Here is a 23,268-nt window from a genome sequence, read left to right on the forward strand (position 1 = left end):
ATGTTTAATAAATCTCCCCCATTCTGTTTTTACTTTTCCATTTCCTTTTCTATCACGCTCCAACATTGACCATGACTTAATTAATAATTAAAAAGTCACAGCCGTAACTTTCAAAATCTAAATCAGCAGGAGATGTGTTATAAAGCATGTTTGCAATTTACATTATTATTTTTTTTTTTGTTATCGTGCTTTAAAGTGAATGTACCAATAATGATATTAAATTTTTTTAAATATCACCTGGTCAGTGCCGGTGCGGAGACTCCAGTTGACCGATCAATTTTACAAATAGTTGCCCAATTTCTGCCATCTGCACTGGCTTATTCATATGCAAATAAGGCTGCTTTATGCACTAGAGGTGGGCCTGGCGCCCCCGGTGTACCGATATCCCCTCCCCTCTGTGACACAGCCAGACTTGATTATGAAAAGGGGAGGGTATATTGCTGCCGGGATTGCCGCTCCAGCGACAGCACTTACCGGTGGTATAATTTTTATTTCCTTTTTTTAATATACTTAGTAATACAAAGCTATAATTACTTGAAATCCAGGTCCAATCTCCTGAAGGCAGCTGGATGAAAAAAAGTGACTGAATACAGGTAGCCCTGGTCATCTGCACTCACAGAGAAGGCAGGCATGTGATTTATGGACACATTGATCCGTGACCATCTGTACTGGCCGGGACTTAAAGGCCCTATTCCACGGAATGATTATTGGCCGTTACGGCCGATAATCGTCCCGTGGAATAGGAGGCAACGATGAGCCGACATCGTTCATGTCAGCTGATGTTTGAAGTCGTTTGTCTTTGAACACGACTTATATAGCAACAATCTGCTGCCGTCACTCCAAAAAACAGGAGCAGCGGCAGCAGCTATACCCCATGGGCTGCCCGGACGATCAAAATGTTTGAGTACCCCTTTAATTTGTGAGAGGAGTAGCTTATGGGCACTTCTGCAAAAATTTTAATGCTCTTGACCATAAATTGGTTATGGATGTTCCCAGCAGCAGCAGCAGGCTGGTATAAACCATATAACACACTTGGAGTAGACTCATCTGAGCGACCGCACCATCATGCTCTTGGCCATACATGTACAGCAAATGTCACCAAGGGGTATAGAGACTCCAGTGGATAATTTCCTCCCAGCTGCAGCCATCACGGCTCTCGGCTTTAAGAATCTCTTGTACTTTCTAGCCGATAACTTTTGCATTCAGCTTTTGCTTTTCAACACAAACCTTTCATCAGTAAGTAATTTCTCACTCTGGCTCCATGTGTTGTATGATGTTAGAGACTCTCCTTGACCTTGCTACAGACATTTAGACAGGGCAGGGCTGCAGGGTGGCCAGTACACGCTACCTGCAGCAGTGTTACCTTCATCTTCCAGTTTGGACTTGACTTTGTGTAACTGGACATGCCATTCCTGCTCTCTGGTCCATTTGCCATCAGTGTCATAGATGGAGTGTCTGAGCACAGTTATGAGCTCTATGGCAGTGTTGTAACAAAGCGGAGGTCTAAGGCCAACGTACGCCAGATATTCTTTAGCGTTGACAGGGACACATCTGAGCCCCCATTCCTTTAAGAGGAATGCCGCAGCCGGTGTACTTACCCTGAATTAAGGCTTTGATCTGTGGTTTACCATAAACTTCAACTGTATACTCCCACAACTTCACACTTTGTGTTGGGTTTCTTTGAAATTGTTCTCTTTTCACTGATGAAATATTATCTCGGCTTCTCAGATTAAGTGCTGGGTAGTCAGCTGTGGTTTTGAGTCTTAAATGTGTCAGGTCTTATCTCTGCCCTTGAATATGTGACCATATCGGCCTTTCATTTGTTGCTTGTATCCTTATTATTATGTAGCACTCAAAGGTTAGATCTGTTATTAAAGGGACACTGACAGTTTTAGCCACCAGTGGAAACAGTGAACTTTACTGCTAATGTATTTCAATCACAGAAGAGCAAAGATGGTTTGCTGATGGTTTCAGTCTTTAAAGGGGTTGTCCAGCGAAAATCTTTTTCATTCAAATGAACGGATGTCAGAAAGTTATATAGATTTGTAATTTACTTCTATTAAAAAATCTCAAGTCTTCCCATACTTATCAGCTACTATATGTCATGCAGGAAATGTTATTTTTTTCCAGTCTGAAACAGTGCTCTCTGCTGACATCTCTGGCCGAGACAGGAACTCTGTTTTGATTTTATATGAATCCGCTGCAGATCCTGGTAGTGTGAAGTTGAATGGGTCACTTACCCACAGCGGAATTTTCATTCCGCTGCTAGTATGTGACCCGGCCCCTTTAACCCCCCCCCGCTGCCCCTAGCCCGGAGCCTACATTACCTGCTTGGCGCCGCGGCTGTTTGTGAGGCTCCCCTCGCTCTCCATCCGCCAATCAGTGCATGGCATCACTGATTGACTGGTGGGGAGCCTCATACACAGCCACGGCGCCGAGCAGGTAATGTATGCTCCTGGCTGGGGGCAGTGGGGGGGTTAAAGGGGCCGGCTGACATATCCGCAGTGGAATGAAAATGAAAATGATTTCACAGCAAACTCGCAGCGTGTAATCTGCTGCGGATCAGGTATGTGTGAAGCTACCCTTAAATGGAATATACCACTAGGTACATCACTTTGGGCTTTTAACATGAACAGACCGTGCGCCACCGCAGGGATGCCAGTGGTGCAGTCCTTTTTTTAAACCACTGTCCAGTTCCTGCGCATAGCGCCTGTCAGGGCACCGGCCTGGCCTGGAGCACTGGGGGCAGGTCCGCCGGCCCCCAGTTTGACAATCTCCCCTCCCTTCTGTGACCCAGCTCCATTGATTCTAATAGAGTAGTGTCACAGAGGGGAGGGGGCTTCCCCAAACTGGGGACCAACCTACTGGACCCCAGTGCTCCGCTGCGCCTCCAGACTGGCGCCGTGCGTAGGAACCGGACGACGGTTCTAAAAAAGGACTGCACCCTCTGTATCCCTGCAGCGGCGCCAGTTGGTTCATGTAACAAAAAACAAAGCAATGTAACTAGTGGTATATTCGCTTTAAGAAAATACATTAAGCAAAGTGTCCATGTTGAGAGAGAAATAGCGGTTATCCAGTAGCGGTTATCTTAAGGCCTCCATACACATCAGAGCTTTGGTCAAACCTGCTTATTTCAGCAGGATTAGTCGAATGTCTAATGTGTATGGAGGTCTCCTGACTCCTTCCCTACACATATGATCGTGATTGTTGGATCTCAAAGGTGCAATCCTTTGGTTCTCAGAGAGATAAGCTGCCACCAGTTGTGTCTGGTAATGTCTATCCCCACTTTCTCTATTTAGAACACATGAATGCTTGGCCAAGAGCATTCTTGTGTATGATTAGAACAAGAGAGAGAGAGACATCAGCCCAGTGAGCATTCCACTGACAGCTATTGACGATGTATGGCCATCTTAAAGGGGTTATCCAGCATTAGGGTATGTTTACACTCGAGGAATACGCGCTGAATTGGAGGTGGATTCCGCATCAAAATGCATGCGGAATCCACCCGAAATTCCGCCCGTAAAAAACTAACATTGTGAATGTACATTGGCTTTAATGGACTTTCCGCTACTTCTTTAAAACGGCGGAATTTCTGCACTGAAAATTTCGCTGTGGATGCGCTTTCCACCTGAATAATTGACATGTCAATTCTTTGGGCGGATTCCGCTAGAGGAATCCTATAGAAGTTAATAGGACTTAATAGCATTCCATTCGAAGTCCGCTTAAATTCTGCTCCTATTCTGCCAGAGATGAATAGATGAGGAATTTCAAACAGAAACTTTCCTCTTGAATTCCTCGCTGAATACTCGCATATTCCTCAGTGTGAACATACCCTTAGGCCCAGTTTACACTGAGCAAAAATGGCAAAATTCAGTCACGGAGCTCTCCACCGCGGAATTCCGCTGCATTCAGTGTCCTGCAGTGTCTGAATGGGAGGGCGTGCGCCTCCGCTTCCTCCCCTCTCCACTCAAAGAATTGACTGAGCCGTTTTTGTTTTGCTCAGTGTGAACAGGGCCTTAGAAAAACATGGCCTCTTCCTTCCAGAGACAGCAAAGCTCTAGTATGGGTTTATGTTTTGCAACTTGGTTCCATTAAAGTGGATGGAGCTTAATTGCAAACCACACCTGAACTGGAGACAAGAGTGGTGCTATCTCTTGAAGAAAGTGGCCATGTTTTGATAACGCTGGATCCTATGGTCAGCTTTAGAAAGGCTGAGCTGCAAAACCCGACAGAGCTATTTAAAAGGATACTCCAGCACAATTTAAAAAAATATTTTGCTTTTGTAAAATTAAAATTTCTACAGATCTACCCTGTTCCCTGCAGCTTCTGTTCCAGGGACTTCTGGTCCACCGTTGTTCATCTCTGGTTTCGAATTGAGATATCGGAGCAGGACGTGTCCACTTGGCAAATGACTGACTGAGGCCTGGCATCACTGCGACTAGTAAATGACAGGTCCTGCTCCAGATCTTCATCTTGGAAGAGATGAGCAACAGGGGATCCAAAGTCCCTGGAATGGGAGTGGCAGGGGACTGGGGTTGGTAAGTATGACTTTTATTTTTTTATTATTTAATTTTACAACAACCTCAGCAAAATACGAAGAGTAGGGCTGGGTTCACACTACGTATATTTCAGTCAGTATTGTGGTCCTCATATTGCAACCAAAACCAGGAGTGGATTAAAAACACAGAAAGGCTCTGTCCACACAATGTTGAAATTGAGTGGATGGCCGACATTTAATGGCAAATATTTGCTGTTATTTTAAAACAACGGCTGTTATATTGAAATAATGGCCGTTATTTACTGTTATATGGCGGCCATCCACTCAATTTCAACATTGTGTGGACAGAGCCTTTCTGTGTTTTTAATCCACTCCTGGTTTTGGTTGCAATATGAGGACCACAATACTGACTGAAATATACGTAGTGTGAACCCAGCCTTATTCTGCGTGGGAATCCCCCTTTTCATTCCGCTATATATGTAAGAAAGCCACCGGAGGGAAAGACTTCATGTATTATCTCACATTGCAGTACATAGGAGAGATTACACCTCGATAATAAAACATTCTATAACTTTGGTTCAGCTAGATATATCGAGATCCTTGCTTGTGCTGTGTAATTGGATGCATTCTTATTTATGCCCAGAGGCTCAAAACCAGACAGATGTCGGCAGATGGTTCCCTACAAGGACCTGATCAGGACCAGTTTGCAGCTTCTGGACATATTTACACAACGTAAATTCTGCATTAATCACAGCCGTTGTTGCAACGGCCATGATTAGTACGGAACTTACGTTGTGCTGCAGGCCGAGTGAATCCCGGCTGGAGTGTATACACTCGGGCCGGAATCCCTAGCGGCGCCACAAGAAACTGACATGTCAGTTTTCTGCGGCCGCTATTCAATGAATAGTGGCTGCAGAAAACCTTGTCAGTTCACACAGTGGAGTGTGCGACTCTGGCCGCATGCTCTTTTGTGTGCAGTGGGGGAGTTCTGATGTGGGCACACACGGACACACATCAGAACTCAGCGGCGCTAAAGATCATCCAGAATAATCTTTTCCGAGACCGGCCCGTCTTACAGCGTCTGAAAGCCATTCACTGAAAGCAAGCAGAGGGTTTGACTTCTTTATATAACTTTATAAAACCCCTTGACTTTTATCGGCACGGTAGCTGTGGATATAGGTTTCACCTGTTTTTCCCAACTAATAATATAGATTAATCTCCTGAAAACTGATCCCAGATGAGTCTCTCTCCTTTTATTTCCCCATTACAGGGCTTCCTGCCTAAGAAAACAATAAATCTACCTTCTTTTTTTTTTTTGTAAAATGTAATTACTTCTATTAATACATCTTGTATTTTCCAGTGTGTAACGTTCCAGGCCCACTACCCAATAAAACTTCAGACATGACTTGTAGAATTATGGCCAGTAATGACTTTACTCTGCTTTAGGTGGGAGGGGGATTTATTTGGCAGACCTAAAAGTTTCCACCGCTTAATCTTTTAAGCATAAAAACATAGAGGGGCCATACAGATTCCAGGTTGAGGGGAAAGAGGGGGTGATTATTTTGTGTGAGAAGGAAATGAATAAAATATTATGCATTTGGTTTGTACATAAAATTTACTATGGAGATCCAGTTGGTATTGTGAGTCTTAAAGGGGAACTCCATTGTATTTTTTTTTTTTTAAATCACCTGGTACTAGAAAGTTATACAGATTTGTATATAACTTCTATTTAAAAATCTGCAGTCTTCCAGTACCTATCAGCTGCTGTGTGTCCTGCAGAAAGTGGTGTATTCCTTCCAGTCTGACACAGTGCCTTCTTCTGCCACCTCTGTTCGTAACATGAACTGTCCAGTCCAGTAGCAAGTCCCCATAGAAAACCTATAAGGTTCTGTACAGTTCACGTCATGGACAGAGGTGGCAGCAGAAAGCACAGTGTCAGACTGGAAAGAATACACCACTTCCTGCAGGACATACAGCAGCTGATAAGTACTGGTGGACTTAAGATTTTAACATTTTTTAAAGTAATTTACAAATCTATTTTACTTTCTGCTACCAGTTGAGTTGAAAAGAATATTTTTTTTGCTGGAGTATCCCTTTAAAGACAGTAATACCTGGGAAAAGTGTAAACTAATTTGCATATTTTCTCAAGGAGTATCGCCTGTCAGACTCCTTACACAATATGGACCAACACATGGAGAACTAGAGCAGGTAGAGTTAAGAAATCTCACACGTCAGCATGGTAAAGCAGTGTCATATTAAAAGGAGACATCTGTTCTCTGTACTGGCAAAGAGGGGTCACTAGTGAGGTATTTCAGCACTGACAATACAAAGATGAAGACGTCAGTGAAAAGTCTTTGCTGGTGGTGTGTCCGGAGGCGCCTTGAATTCAGGATACATTACAACATGCCTCTGCAGAGCCTCTGCTGGATGTTCTATCCCAGAATCCCTTGCTTTTATAGTTATTTTCACATTACAGCTAGTCTATAATGTTTGATTTTATGATATTGTTCTTTTTCTTTTATAATACCCATAAGAGCAAAATAATGATGAAGCTTTACAGCAAAAATATGGCACGCTGTAACCATCAAACAGCGAGGTCAATGTAATCTTCAGGAGGATTTACAAGAAGGAGCAATCAAAATATCCCATATTCTAGCAGTGCATGTGTAGTAGCACATGTGGGTTTCACATGTTTATCCTAGTTAGTTCTTTCTTCATTGAAGTTTATGGGAAAAAATACCCGTGCCTAGAATAGTGCAACAAGCTGCTGTAGGAATCGGTAAGAGTCAGGCTACGAGAAGTTTCTATTTGTTGTTCACGTCTATTGCAACACCCATTGTACTGAAAATGTGGTTTAACATGGCGGACATTCAAATAAATGGGTGCCACAGTAATTCTGGATGACTCAACTCACTACAGCTCTTAGTAATGGGATGTGTGACCAGGGTGCCCTTTAAGTGCGAAGGGGCCGGTTAGCTCAGAGGTTTTGATGTGGTGAATAATCAATTTTATTTGGTCATGTCAGATATTGGGGGTCTATGGTACAGTTACCTTATATACCAGAATATTTATCATTGCATATGGTGAACAGTTTTGGAGTATTAAAGGTGAAGTCGGGCCAGGTGAAGCCCCAGGTCGTGACATGTTAGGTCCAGTCAGCGGCCGTAGTGGGGTCCCGTCTCAGCTGCTGACTGGCTAGGTGGACCTCAAATAACACGACCTGTGTCCTCGCTCAGACCAGGAAGCGGCCGGGGACCGGAGCGGCGGTATATGGCCCCCAGTGCTGGAATGGGGGAGGTAAGAGCATATTATTTCTTTTATCCTCCCCCTCCCCAGCACTTGCTTAAAAAATGGGTCTGGATGGACTTCCCCTTCAACATACCCTTACTAGCAGCAGGTATTAAAGTGAATTTTTCAATTTTTCCTACAATTTCAGGATATTTAAAACTCATTAAGGGTCTGCAGTGTCAGATTATAGGATATTGTCAAAGAACAGATCTAAAGGGGTTTTCCAGGGAATTCTTTTTACAGTAAAGGGAAACATTAGCAGGTTCGTTTGCATTGACCTGCTGATAATGTCCCTGTAGCTCCCTGTCTCTTCTTTCGGGCACTTGTCTTGTTATCTTTGGAAGTTCCTCAATTTTCAAGTAATTTAATCTGAAGGAAATATGTAAATGAGCCTTTTTGGTGCACTGGGAGCCTTCCTCTGCCCCCCAGTGCACCATTTGGCCTGCCCGCCACCTCCTACGGTCACACTTACTTATGCATATTCAAGTATGTATAAGCAGGCTGGTCTTTGACAGTGACTGTAGGGAGACAAGCTACTGTTCCTGCACATGCGCTGTTCATAGTGTATTCCTGCAGGTAGCCCACTGTTACTGAAAATGTTAGCCTGCTTATGCATACTTGAATATGCATAAGTACGGTAGACCATAGGAGACCATAAGTGCACAGGCCGAATGGTCCCCTGGGTGGCCGAGGAATAACCCCAGTGCACCAAAGAACCTCATTTACATATTTCCTTCGGATTAAATTATTCAAAAATTGTGGGATAAAAAAAAATAACAAGACCGGTGCTGGAAAGAGGAGGTAGGGAGCTACAAGGATATAGATCACTGTAGATCACTGAATTGTAGAAACCTTAAAAATATTGATCTTACACATGTACAGCAAGAGTCTGAAACAATGATGCTGGGTCCTTAAAAGAAAGACTATATCTACTGAACGGAAAGTAAAAACTTTACTATTATTTATATTGAATTGCACAGAGTCTTGTTTACAAAGCACGTCTGCCCCATAGGACTAAATAAAAAAGGACAGGCGGGATAGTGCAATCAAGAGTTGAAAAACTGTGGCAATACATACAATACTGTTTACATGATGCGATAATTGTGCAATCAAGAGCTATTGAAAAACTGTGGCAATATATACAACACTGTTTACATGATGCGATAATTGTACATAAAGGCTAAGACGTATAGTAATAGGATGGTGGCCGATGTAGAATAAGAAAAAGTGGTGAGTCATGTGTGTTAAAAGTTTTTTATTTTTAATTAAAGTGTAATAAATATCAATATTTTAAAGGTTTCTACAATTCAGTGATCTATACAGTTATAGAAGAAAACCTACATATTCTTATACTTCATTATTTATTAGCTACAAGTATATATCAGCAGGTTTGTTTGCCTTTAGTTTACTGTAAAATGTGTGAAGTTTGGGATAAAAACAATACATAATGTATACTCACCTGTCCTCATTCCCTGCTGCCATTGTCCTAGCAGTGTCCATTCAACTTGCAAAGCACATCCTGGTGTCAGACACAAGGAAGTGCCCGCTCAGCTAGTGGCTAAGGCAGGTCTAGGCTGTGGTCAGTGATTGGCTGAGCAGAAACTTCCTGGTCTTTGTTTTGACATAATGAAGTGATGTCCAGCAGGATTGGGTGTTGTCAGTATGGCAGCAGGGGATTGGGGAAGGTGAGCTCATATCCTATTTGCTTTTACCCCAGCCTGCAAACAACGGGGGAAGGGGGGGGGGGGAGATTTATGAAGACCGGCGTACAAGTATGCCGGTCTTATATAAGCCCCGCCCCCTTTTTCATGGCAGGATTCGCTAAGAGGCGCACAGGCGTAAATCATGATAAGTTCCCCCCCCCACCCCGAGCTCATGCCCCCCAAAGCTCCGCCAGCCAGCCCATCGGGCGAGCCGGGCGTACAGATGGCGTACGACAGGAAGAAGGGCCGAATCTGCACCTTCTCCCTGGCGTATGCCTCTGGCGTAATGTTCATAATTGTCCCCCAATATGTCTAAAATCAATTCCATGGACACCCCCTTTAAGATCCCTATAAACACTTTATTTTCATAAATCTCAGCCTAAAGGCTGATATATAAGATGTGATTCTAAATGGCTTGGTGGAGAGTTGAGAGACCCCCTTACACCTTCTACTATTGGCTAAAGCTGCTGAAGCAGCGGGTACGGATTAATTTTTTAAATATATATACTGTATATATATATATATATATATATATATATATATATATACTTACTTTATTAATTCATGTCAAACTAAAAACATCCATATGCATTGCACTTATCAAAACACAGTTTGAATCTCTCGCTTTGCCTGACTTTCAACCAAGCATATTAACTAATTACAGCCACTTCCTTCCTTATTTGAGAGGGTGTCCCGGGTGACCACCGCCAGGTCTTTCTTAATTCCTATAATTTCCCTCTGGTCCACATCTCCTACCTATCTAATCTATTCCTTGGGATGTCCCCCTCCCGTCATCTCAGATTTTTTCATTTTGATCTTTTTGATTCTACTATACTCTTTTCTCTCTTCCCACCCCCTCTCTTCTTTATACATTGCAGTCCCCAAAGGGGATAGAAGATAGCTTCCGTTCATTCATCTTCATTCTACTCATTCACCCCTAGCCACTGGAGATTTTTACTCTATCTTCTTTCTTTAACATTCTATTTTTAACCTTTTCTTTTTATTCCAATTCTCTTTAGGGTTTATTGTTCGCTTTAGGATCCTCCCTCCCCTTCAGGATCCTTCCTTCCTGCCAGCTATGCCCTTACCATTTTAAAATTCCTGGTTACCCCTACACCCCATATATTATGCAGGTCATCAGGGCACTCCAAAAAAATCCCGTCCTCCATACTTTGAGATCTTAGGCTAGGTTCACAATACGTATAACACCACCCATTCTGTGACGGCGTTCTGTGTAACTGAAGATCATCCCGGCCAGTACTGCAGTACCGGCCGGATGATTTTAATTTCTGCTGAAATCTGACGCAGGCTCATCAGTGTGCACCCGCATCATAATTCACCGCTGCACACAATAGAGCGTGCGGCCGAAGCCGCACACTCCATTGTCTGAGCTGACATGTTTTGTGCGGCCGCTATTCAATGAATAGTGGCCACAGAAAACTGACATGTCAGTTTTTCATGCGGTCGGATGGAATTCCATTAATTCAAATGCAATGTATATTTTGCATAAATCACAGCCATTGTTGCAAATTGCAAAAACGGACGTGATTTATGTAAAACATACATTGTGTGAACATAGCCTTATATTGTACATTCAATCTCCCTCTAGTACCTCTTACATTCCTCTATCTTTGTTATCTTCTTAGATGGGTACAGATGACTTTAATGTAAAGAATATGGGCACCACTATTAGAGTGGTTTCACATAGGTCCAGCATTCTGACCTAACTTTCTTCTGTTGTGATGGATCAGAGAATGTTGCTCACATCATTTTTTCATTCCAGCAAATTGACAGGTGCTATAGGCCCGGCACTGTGCCGTATGTCAGCCTAGAAAGCATTGTAGGGGGTGCCAGGTGCAATGCATCCAGCTTTTGCATAAAGTATTTCCATATCTTGTTGCTCTGGATCCCTGAATGTATGTTAATGGACCTTTCCATCTATTGATGTAACAGCATATCCCCTCAATAGAGCCTCCTTATTGATACGATGTAATAAAAGGATTTCCCCGTTGCAGTAGCAGCTCCCTTGGATAGAACTTGGGAATGTTCTCCGTTCCTTCAGTCACTTAGATGCCAATGCAATAATATATTGTATCCACTGAGAAGATCTGGTGAATGTTTAGAGTATTATTACAACTGTTCCTATTTGACTTATTACGCTAGGGCAATTTTCCAAAGAAATGTATATGTCTGTATCGGCTAGTGTGACAGCTTCTTGGCCGGCATGAAGGCTTTGTTGTTCGGTGTGATATCAGGAGGGCTCAGCTGAGCATGACATGTGGTAGCCTTCCTAATACATATTTCATATGCTTTCTTTCATTTAAAAGTCTATGATTTCCTATGAAGTAACTGGATACTCTGACCCGTCGTAAAGATTTATATTGATATTTTTTCCAAATGGAAAACGACGATTCCAGGGCTCTGTCCAGAGGTACCTGGCTCATCGGCAGAAGCCATCATGACAGCTGCAAAAACACAGATCACCTAACCAGTCCCTCCAGGTCCCCAGAGTGACAACTAAATGGACTGTGCTAAATTGATTTTCTCATCATCGGAAGGCATAAGAGCGTTCATAGGGAGGCCAGGAGAGGCTTTCATGGTAGCGCTCAGCAGGTTCCTGGGCAGAAAAATCACATGAATTGACAGGTCCATACTCCCACAGACACAGCCACTTCCCACACCGGTCACATTTGTGTACAAGGCTCTTCCTTCCCTATTTCCTGTAACTACAAAGGGGGACATGTTTGTTGCATGGACGCAGGATATTCTAACCAAACAAGAATTAGGATGAAAAGTTAGGAGTCTGATGGTATATTGGTCTTTGAGGACACATGGACACCAACCACAGCAGTAAATACTAACACTTTTTTTAATTTAGTAACATAGGAAACTATAATATTAATAGAATGTAAGTATTAAAACCAATTATCGCGTTTTCCCATGAAGGACATCAGGAACTGTCTGCAGGATAGGTGATGAATGCCTGATCAATGTGGATCGGACCATTGCAACCCCCACCAATTGATCCCTAAGTTTTGCATATAGTGCATTGTGAAAAATGCAAAAAAGCCGCATGTGGCACCAACCTGATGTCTCCATTGAGTTGCCAGTTGTATATTGCATACTAAAGGAGTACTGCAGCAAGAAAAAATATATTTTCATATCAATGATCAGAAGGTTATACAAATTTGTAAATTACATCTATTTAAAAAAAAAATCTCAATCCTTCAAGTACTTATCAGCTGTTGTATGTCCTGCAGGAAGTGATGTATGCTTTCCAGTCTAATGATCCTTTTACATGGAGCGATAATTCGCCCAATCGATCGTTTAACGATTTTAAAGTAACAATGTGTTTTTTATAACGATCAGCATTTAGACAGAACGATAGATCGTTTGAAAAAATTGTTATTGCGATCGTTTTAAGATCACTTAAGCCCATCTCACACATAGGGTAAATCGTTGAAAGACTGTTTACACGAAGCGATCTGCAATTTTTTTTGCAAACGACCAACGACGATTTGAGAACTTGTTGAAAGATCAAAATGAACGGTTTCTCGCTCGTCATTTGATCGTTTGCTGTGTTTACATGAGCCGATTATCGCTCAAATGTGATCGTTATTGCGAAAATTCGAACGATAATCGTTCCGTGTAAGAGCACCATAACACAGTGCTCTCTGCTGCCATCTCTGTCCGTGTCAGGAACTGTCCAGAGCAGGCACTGTTGCAGACAGTTTCTGTCTAGGACAGAGGTGGCAGCAGAGAGCACTGTGCCATACACCCGTTAATTTGATTTTTTTTTTTTTTGCGGGAGTACCCTTTTAATGTCCATTGATACTTCCTGCAGTCCGAACTTTTCTCACGTTCATTCATCTCTAAATGCCAACTAGATTTCCCTATGCGTATCGAAACCTGTCAGCCATTGACTTTCCCAAGCCTGCAGCATATTACAATACAATGATATTTATCAGCTTCTTTTTTAATGCCTCCAGTCAAAGTAAATCATATCACAGTACGCCTAAGACTATTATCATACACTGCACTGCACCTATACGTAGTGCAGGTACCCCCTAGAAACATATCCCCCCCCCCCCATAAGAGTCTAGGACATACAGTATGTAAATAAATTATCCGTAGACGGATAACATTAGGATTATTCCAGATGCGTCCACTTATCTGATGGGAACTCTATGTCTAGCAGCCTGCAGCAAATCCTACCCAACATGGGCCAATACTGCCATCTGGGTTACTGCTGCACTATGTCTTCAGCGTGTTTCTTATGCAACTAATTCTGAGTGCGACCAAAGGAATTTGGAACTTAATTTCTGTGTGTTTTATTTGCAGAGGAAAAGGAAGCAGAGTTCCCAGGACCAGGATGACGCTATCAGCGTGTGCAGCCTCGGCAGGAATGATGTGAGTTCTTGTTTTGCTTCAGTTGACTATTGTATCCAGGAGACCTGATTGTCACTCTGTTCCATTGGCTAAAGTATTCATGGCAATTTGGCACCTTATTTTTTTTTCATTCACTTCTTTTAAAGTGTGACTTGAGGTAGGAAAAGTTGAATTGTGCAAGGTTAAGGTCTTACAACTTGACAGGGCCAAAGAAGGCACCTACTGGCCTACAGCTAAGTTACATGTATATACATATTAATAGAAATGTGGATTAAAGGGGTTTCCCTAGATTGGAACACCAACTACTAGATAAGTGCAGCTGAGCATGCTCGTGTACAGTGATGAGTGAACATCCCGATGTTCGGCTTGGATCCCAAACACGAACATAAAAAAATAATAATATTGCGATCGGTTGCCAAACATTCTTGATCAAACAACGAACGTACAGTAGAAGCATACGTTTCGGTCTATGCGGATTATATACAGTCTATACAGATTATCAGGCGCAAAGCGTGAATTACGCAGTGGCATACGTTCACAAGTTCGAATGTGTTCGTAAATGATTGTTATAACCATTCCAATCATCAAACAAATTGTTCGTGGTCGGCGAACACAAACAATTAGCTCCATGTTCATACGAACATTTACGACCATGTTCGCTCGCCACCACTCAAGTCCAATTGTTCTGCATTTTAATATCGGTGGCTGAAAAAGCTGAATGCAGCCCTAGGGAGTCCTGGAAAACATGGATACAGCCATGGCTGTACAATTTTCTTTAGCCACCAGTATTTAAATGCCGAACGATCGAATTCGAGCATACTCTAGTTGTGTTCATCTCTACTCATTACCTATGCTTATGATAGGCCATCAATGCCAGATCAGTGGTGGTCCAACTCCTGGTACTCCCACCAAGTATATACTGGGGAAATGTTCGGAAAAATAGGTGAAGTGTCTTACAGGAAGTGACTAGAGGGCAGGTTAATGGAGAGGAAGTATCACTGTCCCTCTTATAGAAGGGGAAAGAAAGGAACAGATTACAAGAACTCTGGTTACCAGAAGATTACTGACAGATGTGGAATAATTTGGGAGGCAGATTGTGATAGTAGGGAGGTGGACAGTTGCGGGGAGACGATCAGTTCTATAGTTGATGACACCTGGTATTTTAAGTTTTGTTATTGCCATTTTCCCCCTCTACTGGATGAAGTTCATGTATGTATATTCAATAAAAGGTATCTACATTAGGCTGTGTTCACATAGCATATTAGACCGGCCATTCCGTGACGCGGCCGTTCGCTCCACAGTGTGCACTGACATGGTTTTCTGCGACCACAATTCAATGAATAGCGGCCGCAAAAAACCGACATGTCAGTTGTTTGCAGCGCCGTGAGAGATCCCGGCCGGAGCCTATAATATGTGCATACACTCCGGCCGGGATTCCTAGGTAGTAATGACACGTATACTTTCGTTAAAATCACGGCCGTTGTACAACGGACGTGGTTTTACGAAATTATATGGTGTGTGAAAATAGCCTTATGAAGGTAGATTTCACTGTTTCGCTGTTTTAGCTGGATTGTATAAATGATAGTTAGAGCATGGTCACATGGGGTGTATACATGGCAGATTGTCAGCAGTGAATTTGCATAAGGAAAGTCCACCGCACATTACAATAGCAGCAGTGTTGATGTCATGTGTGCAAATGTACCTTTTTTAGGTAAAATAACTTACACCACTGCACAGTTCTTCTCCCCCATACTGTTCACTTCCTGGTTTCCTCTCTGAACTATGTGGCATTGACTACTGCCTCACACTGGCATAACACAACAGATGAGTCATACCTGGAAAGCTCTTTAAGTGAGGTAGTCAAAATCTGCAGCGAATATGCCATAAAAATTTATTAGTACAGATTGGTTAGTGAATAAACGTATCAGGACATATTTAATGAAGGGTATCATTACTGAGCACATACACAACATGTCCACATCAAGGTACTTGGTGATATACCATGTAAAGGAAATAACCTTGGGTTCTTAACTAGTCAATAAGGACTATAGACTTAGGGCCACATGTATCATCCGGCGAACGGATGATTTTCGGCGGAAAGTGCCGATTTGCGTATTTTTTTATTCGCAAATGGCCGATTTGCGAATAAAATATTCGCAAATCGGCACTTTTCGCCGAGTACGCCAGGGGGGCGGAAAGGGGGTGTGTAGTGGGCGGAACGGAGGGCGCGGAATCAGAGTCCGCGCGATTTACCATCCGTTCCGCCCAAATGTACGCCGAAAACCTACTCCAGTCCTCAGCTGGCGTAGGTTTTCGGCGGTGCGCACCGGGGCGCACGGGATTTATGTAGAGGCAGTCCGCCTCTACATAAATCTCCGTAGCGCCGGAGCTGCGGGGGCATTTATAAGTCCGGCGTAAAAAACGCCGGACTTAATAAATGCCCCCCTTAGCGTCAACAGTTGACCCAGATAATGGTTGGTGGAAGAAAAGTTCCTCATTCCAATGACTGACAGTTTTTAAAAAAAAAAATTGTAAACCTGTATTATGCCCACCAGACCAGTAGAGGCGCTGTTCTCTTAAAGTGTGTTATTTTTGGTTATGGTTATGGTTATAACTATTCCGTAAACCCAAGAAAGCACAGTCTGCGCTTATGTAAGGCTTTAGAGTCTGTTCTTTGTGTGCATTCCCTGATCAAAACCTTTTATTTCATTGCACATCAATCATTCCAGTATCTATGAACGAGCACCGCTAAAACAGAAAAATGGAAATGGAAAAAAATTCTCTATAACCATTTTTGTTTCTTGAAAGAAGCTTTCCAAGTATTATTGCATTTTGTATGACTTAAAGGGGATATTTCCAACATATTTGGTATATCCACAGGATGTGACCCGTGGGATCTGTACCTATATGAAGAGGACATCAGTCTTCTCCATTCATCACCTGGGTGCAGACTCCTATGGATATGCCATAAATGTCTGGGAAAGACTCTAATGTTTCTGAGACTACAATTATGGTTGGACTCCACCATGTGATATTCCTATTCATAACAATGGGAGATATGTACAACATCTGTCACATGACAGATATATACAGCATAAAGGGGCACTCTGGCCACTTAACATTTTTGCTATAGTGCTGGGGCTGCATAGAAAATAATAGACATCCTATTCTTACCTAACAACGCTCCCCTGGGGTCCTCCTGTGACATCTCTGGGCCACTGGCTGAAAGCTCAGACCACCGCTACTTTCGAGTCATCTCAACAGTGACAGCCTGCTCTACCAGTCACTGACTGAAGCAGGACAGCTCTGTGGTCAGTGATTGGATGATTGGGTTGGCGCTGCCAAGATACGTTAGTCAGGGAAATAGCGATTGGAGTGTTTACCTGGGGACCCAAACTTGCCAGGCATAGACGACAACAAGGTTGGCTGAGCCTGACAATTTTGAAAGAACCACCTAACTATTTGATGTGTAAAGAAGTGTGCCATCTTTTCACCAACAGATGAAGTTGGAGAATAGGAGGATTTGGCTCTTGGCCTCTATAAGTGGATGATGACCAAATAGTCAGGACAATGAGTTGGTCCTTAATATAATGACATATTACATGGAGCTATATGCAGAGACATTCAGTAAAATTAGTTTTGTCATGAAGAGGATAGAGGCTTTAGGGTGTTGTGGGTGGCGGGTTAGGCTGGTTAGGGCAGTTGCTGTCACTGCATTGGCCTTTTTCGCAAGAATCTGTAAATCCGTTTACAGAATTTTTGCAAAGCGAGTTTGTCAGGTTGTCAGTCAATCCTTGGATGGAGAAGCATCCGCTGCAAACTTGGCAGCCCTGTTCTTACGAGACGTAGATATAGATAGTATTGTGAACTGAACATATAAACACAATTGGCCTGTCTATCTATGTACCTTATCTCATCTATAGTACAATATGAAATTGGTCAAAAATATCCCTTTGGATAAGTATCAAACAAAGGCAATAAACTGAATGAGGAATATAAAAAAACATTTATCATCCATCCATAAGATTGTGACTCTAGATCCCTCACCTGCAGCCCCCTAAGAATACTAGAAGTAGGGAATTTAAAACTCCCTCTTCCAGAGGATACTGAATAAAGTAGTATAGCATCCGTCTACATCAGTCCCATATACATTAAATACCAGTCCCATATACATGAAATAGGGCTGCATATGTAACCCTACTCTATTCATACTCCTTTAGAACAGAAGAGCTGGGAACCCCATTTTAGTGAATAGTTGAGCCCCCAGTGTTGGGGGCCCTCTATGATCATTCTATGGATAGGTAATCTTTTGTTTTTGTGGGTTAACCCCAATAAACAAAAAGTTGCCTGCATACTTTTGCATTACTGTATAAATAATACTGCTTTCAGTATTACTACTACCAGGTGTATTCACATGAAGCAGTATTGCTATGAGAAATTCGACTGAAACAAATAGTTTATGTAACTGAATATGCAATTCTCACATTTTCACACCATCGACATGTGAAAGCACCTCGGAGATCACCATAGACATGACATCAGCAGCCGTCGCTTACCATTGTTTCCCTATGGCTATAAACATGCATGCTCTGATTCCTGTCTATGGTGGTGGTGGGGGTTGGAGGCACTATATAACATGTACAATTACAGACAATGATTTGCCTGCCTTAAGATCGTCCTCTATTTGGTCAGCTTTGGGCAACATTAACCTAAGTTCCTCATGAGGTGTGTCTATAAGATCTCGAACATAGCATCTTCCAGCGCTCATCGCCCGGGGGTCAGGATGGCAATGCTTTCTTCATTCTTCACATTCTTGTCAGCTACTCTTAAGCACACCTACAAACATTCTCCAAAGTACTTTCTACCAGCTCAGGATAATAGATCCATATCTAGTGTTTTGTGTCTCGGCCTTTCCGCCTTCGAAGGCTTCAGGTGTTTTTTTTTTTCCTTTTAGTGTAAATATAGGCATACATCACTCGTACATCTCCAGGGTTAGCGCCAAGAATGTTCCTAGTCGTGTGACCTACAGAAGTTGATACAACACAATGTTACTATTACGGTTGTGGTATACTTACTTCATTCATCGTGGGCAGAAATCACTTTAAAAGTAACAATAAAAGAAAGTGATTTCTGCCAAATAGTTCTTTTACATTCTTGTTGTCTGAGTCACTTGCTACACGACACAGCGGCCGTATAGCCCAGAGATGTGTGTGACATTGAGAACAATACATTCACACCTATAGTGTGTCTCTGTTATGTGAGAGACGATTTCAGTAACTATCCACAGACGTAATTGAAACCCGTGGGATACTGTCTACACATTTACACTTACTTAGTACTGTAAGTTATCAGTGTAGTAGGTAACCGCTATGTCCATCATCACAAGAATTTTGTTTTTCAATTGTCCCAATGCCTGAAACAAAAAGTTACATTTTTTTATATATAAAAGAAACAGACTACAAACAAATCCTTTGTAGTCAGACTCTGTTATTAGGATCCGTATTATCCTTCCACTACTTGTCACTAATGTACATCAGGTAGGATAAAAAGAAACAAGGGGCTAATAAAAGAGAGTGAGACCTTAACATCCCCATACACTTAAGCCGTGGTTTTGGCCATGAGTATATGTCTATGGGAGTCTCTTGACACAGATGATGTTGGTGCAGATAAGGGTTAGGTATGATGGAATTTCACTGGCTGACCTCTTTGTTCTCAGAGAGAGAAGCCTGATGGTGACTTACCCGTAGTCACAGGGAATGCAGGAACATTTGGCCTTGACAAACGTTAATGTGTATGGGGAGGACAGGAGATTTAGCCAACAGATATTAAAGGTGTATGACCACCTTTACAATCAGACGATATAAGGTTTGCTGTTAGTGGATTGCCATAGAGATACATAGTGTGCATAGGAGCTACAGACAAAAAAAAAAAAAAAACTTTTTGGGTATTCATGTGCTAACTTATGGTTAGATTGTGGTCTCCCCCCCCCCCCACACACACACACACACCAATTTTGGGAGACTATACATGGTACTAGGTTACAGAAAGATCAGAAAGGAGGGATCTGGAAACCTCATTCCTTCAGAAAGGTGATTGGTACCATGGCAGGCAATTTTTTTTACCATCTGGTGGAAGAGATCAGTGGTGGGATGTATTGCTCATTGCTGGTTAGAGTCATTTGCTGTAAGATATTAGGACTAACTTAAATTTTATTAAGCATTTTCAGTTTCAAACAATGAAAAAAAGGAAGTATGTGGTCAGCATGTCTATAGAATCATAGAAAATAACATAGCATGTCATATACAATGCATCTTCCATGAATGATATCATAGTAAAGCATTGTAGACATCAGTACTTATATGCATAACCTAAAGGGCAATACCACGTTTAACCAATATTTTACAGCTCATATATAGACAGTATAAATTTAAAAACGGAACAAATTATTTATACAGTATGGATTTTAAGTTGTACTTTATAATGTTCAAGCATTGGAGTTATAGTTCTGTCAGTTCTTATTAGGAACGGTCAGCAAGCCTGTCGATAGACCTCTCTAACAGCTTAGCTGAACTTCTATTATGCCGCGAGGCATCCAGTTAATGTAAAGTGCCTGCTGTAAAGAAAGATTTCCCAGAATGCAAATCGCCAAAGCAAGCTCTGTGCAGACACTGAACAAGCAGTTCACTCAGGAAATGTGATTATTCTGTCATTCTGAGGCTATGCTCACGCCGTCAACATGCACCAACAGCTGCTTTTATTGGACGGCCGTCATTTAACAGCAAACAAGGGCCATTATTGTAAAACAACGTCTGTCATTTAAACAGAGTGTAAACATAGCCTAATGCTATGTTCCCACACAGTATTTTTGCTCCGTATTTTGGTCAGTATTTTGCAACCTAAACCAGGAGTGGATTGAAAACACAGAAAGGCTATGAACATAGCCTTAGGCTGGATTTAGACACAGTATTTTGTGCCTTAATTTGGTCAGTAGGTTTGCTCCATAATTTTTGACCCACTCCTGGTTTTGATAAAAATACTGCCGAAATTAGGCCCAAAATACCCTATACATACCCAAAATACTGTGTGACAATGTATTGCATTGGTAATTTTCATGAGCAGCCACTCCTCCCGCTATATTCTGCCTATACTGTGTATGGGCAGACCACTATCAACAGCGGGAGGGTGGGGTAGTGGCAATGTGCTTGGTTTACTGTGTATGAAGAAACACTGGTATTAAGGCGCTGGCTGCATGCACCAAAGAAAGTAATGTATGGCTACAATAAGGGTGTCTGTTTATGCCACCTTTACTCTGTACCCACAATCTGCCCACTTAAACTTCTTGTACCATCAGATAGCTACTTTTAATCCAAGATCTGTCCTGGGGTCTGTTCGACAGGTGATGCAGTTATTGTCCTAAATACATTTAAACTTGCAGCCCTGTGTCAAATTGGGGTGACCTGGAGTCCCCGTGCCTCAGCCTGCACCACCCTTCCGCCCATTCTTCCTGCCCTTCTCACCATTAGGAATGCCCCTGGGCAGGATTTCTTCTAATCATCACTTGTCTGAACATTGCACATGTGCTGGATCATTAAGGCCCATGTGCAGTGTTCAGACAAGTGATGAATAGGAGAAATCCTGCCCAGGGGCATTCCTAATGATGAAGAGGGCGGGGAGGAGGGACGGAGAGGCGGTGCAAGCCAAGGGCACAGACACTCTAGGCCACGCCAATTTAACACAGGGCTGCAAGTTTAAAAGTTGTTTTCTAGGACAATAACTGCACCCCTGCCGGGCTGATGCAAGGACAGGTCTTGGATTAAAAGCAGCCATCCGACGGTACAAGCGGTTTGGGGGGGGGGGGGGGGCAGATTGTGAGTACAGGGTCGCTTTAAATCGCTGTTGGCTTGGTTAAAGGAAAGGTTACTGCTAAGAGTTGGAACATTAGCCCTATTAAAGTGCAGAGTTTAAGAGCTCGGCCCTTATCTATCAGAAAAGAGATCGTATCAATTTATATTCCGCTATTGTGTTTACAGAGCGGCGCGTATATTCAGTAAAAACTTGGCAGGTGATAATAGAACAATATAATGAGAATACACAGGGGAACACATAACTGACTGGTGCTGAAAGCAGTTGATCTTGTGATTTGGCTCAAACCTTTGGAAATGAAAAAGAACAAAACCAGGAAAGGTATTTATAGTGACTCCGCATTCTTGGTTATATTTCATTGTATGCATTTTTTTCCCCTAATTCCTCCCCGATAAATAGACTTAACAGAGAAGGCTAAAATAAATGACCGAGCACATTCCTTCTCAACCATCTGTGTTTCTTCATCAGTTTTATTTCAGTAATATCGGAAACGCGGATCTGTCAGTTCGGGTGACCGCAAAGCTCTTTTTATATCCGTGTCTCAAATATTTGTATGTGAAACGGTTTGAAGTGCGCCTTTTGTTTGGAGAATCTGATGATCAATGGGAATTTTTAGACCCGTGTGTCTTTTTTTTCTTTTTTCAGGATCAGCAAAGATGTTTGATCTTTGAAATTACTGGAACTTTGAATGGGCATGGTTTAAAGGACAGTCAGAAAGCTTCATACATAAAGCGGGAACTACATGGAAGAAACCAGGGCCAGAATTGGGCGTAGGCAGAGTTTGAGGATGCCATTCACCATTATTATATTATAAAACACCAAAATTTTTATTATATATATATATATATATATATATATATATATAATATAAATTAATAGTCCTGGCACTAATCTATTACTTAGGCTGTTTCACACTGCGTTTTTCCTATCCATTTAACATATATGTTTTATGGGAAAAATGGATGCAATTGTGCTCCATCTGTTTGGATCCGTTTTTCCATTGACTTCCATTATAAAAAAAAAAAATGATCGAAAAGGATCCATTTTTTTTAACAGACACAATAATACTGTTGACTATGTTTTATTGTCCGTTAAAAGTAACCAATTAAAAACGGATACGTTGTGAACGCATAGGAAAAACGCAGTGTGAACCCAGCTTTAGCAGTTTGGATAATTTAGTTCAGGTGGCTTCTATACTCTAAAGAGAAAATTATACTATTATATTATATTAATGAGTTGTTCAATGCAGACAATCACAAATCCACCAAAAATTACGATACGTTGTCCCTTTTTCTATCTTCTCTCCCATCCATCTTTCACCCATGTACTTAACCATTCATTTATCTATCTTCTTGGATATCACATTATTTCTACATTTTCAGTACATTCTTTATGTGTTTGGAAGCTGAGTGGAATATTCCTGTTTGGCCTCAATTCAAGGTCTAAAACCTTGATAGAAATCACTTTCTCGTACAAAGCTATTGATGTTGTTTTTCCTTACAAGGACGTATATTTTGACAAGCGAAT

At 42.0% G+C, this 23,268-nt stretch overlaps 1 protein-coding gene across 2 annotated transcripts in view; it reads left to right on the forward strand.

The window, feature by feature from the left end:
* The window catches only part of ARHGEF3 (Rho guanine nucleotide exchange factor 3), a 220,109-nt gene that overhangs the window by 93,149 nt on the left and 103,692 nt on the right, over window positions 1-23,268 (forward strand). For both annotated transcript variants that reach the window (XM_069967001.1, XM_069967002.1), the window contains one exon: window positions 13,831-13,899. In XM_069967001.1, coding sequence (XP_069823102.1) covers window positions 13,831-13,899 — 69 coding nt within the window. The remainder of the gene's footprint in view (window positions 1-13,830; window positions 13,900-23,268) is intronic.

This window comes from Dendropsophus ebraccatus, chromosome 4, assembly GCF_027789765.1.
Source record: "Dendropsophus ebraccatus isolate aDenEbr1 chromosome 4, aDenEbr1.pat, whole genome shotgun sequence".
In the NCBI taxonomy this organism is placed as follows: Eukaryota; Metazoa; Chordata; class Amphibia; order Anura; family Hylidae; genus Dendropsophus; species Dendropsophus ebraccatus.